This window comes from Trachymyrmex septentrionalis, unplaced genomic scaffold (assembly GCF_001594115.1).
Source record: "Trachymyrmex septentrionalis isolate Tsep2-gDNA-1 unplaced genomic scaffold, Tsep1.0 scaffold83, whole genome shotgun sequence".
NCBI lineage: Eukaryota > Metazoa > Arthropoda > Insecta > Hymenoptera > Formicidae > Trachymyrmex > Trachymyrmex septentrionalis.
The window spans coordinates 1,702,951-1,704,836 of record NW_017306018.1 but is presented as its reverse complement, the minus strand read 5'-3'; the positions used below and the strand labels follow the sequence as shown (position 1 = coordinate 1,704,836).

General features: G+C 31.1%; 1 protein-coding gene across 4 annotated transcripts in view; it reads right to left on the bottom strand.

Annotated features, from left to right (window-relative positions):
• Positions 1-985: 985 nt before the first annotated feature.
• LOC108755035 (solute carrier family 2, facilitated glucose transporter member 8-like) overlaps positions 986-1,886 on the bottom strand; it is an 18,947-nt gene continuing 18,046 nt past the window's right edge. For all 4 annotated transcript variants that reach the window (XM_018497758.1, XM_018497756.1, XM_018497757.1 and 1 more), the window contains exon 7: positions 986-1,773. In XM_018497758.1, the coding sequence (XP_018353260.1) occupies positions 1,351-1,773 (423 nt within the window). In that variant the 3' untranslated portion in view covers positions 986-1,350. The remainder of the gene's footprint in view (positions 1,774-1,886) is intronic.

Genomic DNA, 1,886 nt, shown 5'->3' with positions numbered 1-1,886 from the left:
ATTTTTATATTATTTTTATATTAAAATTTTTAATGGTTATATTAAAACAATATTAAATTAAAACTTTCATATTTCTCTTTGTCATTAATAAAAAATGTATTGTGCACTTAAAAGTAGTACTCTCATTAAGATAATATTATGACTTTTTTTTTATAATAATTTAAATTAAATCAACTAATAATACAATCTTTGGATATTACTCCCAAAATTATTTTGTTAATGTAAATATATTAATATTTATTGTATATAAATTATATGTATTTTGTAAATAACTAAATATAGCGATGACGGCTTGTTTTTATTGTCAATATTTATTAAAAACAACAAAGTTACCTATTTCTCTTCGCGTCATATAAATTCATAAATTTATTGACAAGTTTAATGATGTCAAGTCATTTCATTTTCAATGATAATCGATATAAAATTTCCTTTTAAATTTTAATATCTTTCTGATGTCATTAATATTACGTTCTCTATGTAGACGCATTATAAAATGACTAGTCTCTCATCCGTGAACGAGAAATACGCTGCGAAATTAATATTTTTGGTTTTTCATTCGCTTTACACTACGTCCACAATAATATATAATACTAGGAAAATCCTGATATGTAATATATTATAAATAGGAGAGTCATATTGTTGCTTTACTGCGTTTCTTAATCACGGATCTGACAGGAACTTGAAAACGTAGAAACATTTATTGACATATTATAAATTCCTTCATGCTTAGAAAAACGAAGTTTATAGCCAATGATATACATAAGTATATCATTAACGCGAGCGTACTTATAAATATGCATGATATGACTTCCATTATGTACATATACAATTACTGTGCTGTATTACGTAAATGTGTTTGGAAGTATTTTTGATTCTCTATAGAAAATAACAAAATAGTGTGTATGTAAACAAAAATACAGTCTATCCTCGTGTTACTTTCTCTCTCTCTCTCTCTCTCTCTCTCTCTCTCTCTAGATACCTGAATTACCTTTTATTTAAATTATTAGACCATCACTCGTTTGTTGATAATTTATCTTTTTTTTTTTTATGATTCAAATGACATTAAGACAAAAGACCGAATGGTGATTGCTTAAAAATATTTCTTTTTCACCCATATTATCTATATCTGTGTAAATTTGGCAGTAGATTAGGTACACATATTATCCGTATTTCTGATGATCTACTTGAGTCTCCTTCTTTATAAAATATATCCGATTCCTATATAGATATGTCATAAAAATGTAAAACTTTAAATATTTTTTAAAAATATCTAATCTCTTAAAAGCGTTGATGAATTCATCGAGTTCAGCATATACCATCAAGATAATATCAAATCCGAGTGCCCCCGTCTCACTTTTTCCCATTCTCAACGCTTGCGGTCGAAGTCACTCCATTGAGCTCATCCTGGATTTCCTGAAGAGTCTTGCCTTTCGTTTCGGGCAGCAAAAATATCGTGTAAAGGACACTAACTAAACAGAATCCTGCGAACATCCAGAAGGACGCGTAATTGCCTAACGCCTGCTCGATGTTACTAACGAACTTGGTAAGGAGGAAGGCCAGGAACCAGCAGACGGAAACCGTTATACCGGAAGCCTTGGCCTTGACATTCGGATCGAACATTTCGCCCATCACCGCCCACGGAAGAGGACCCCAGCCCATGCAGTATGTGGCGATGAAGATGACTAGCGAGACTATCGGCAACCAGGATATCTGCTTAACTACGTCATCCGCGTGCTGTACTTCCTTCAGGTAAAAATATAAGCCCATGGCACACTGCAAAACAAATGATCACATTATAAGCACATGATAAAAGCGCGAGAACAAAAGTGCAAATTTGTATGATAAAAAACTCAATGCTGCTATATATATATATATATATATATATA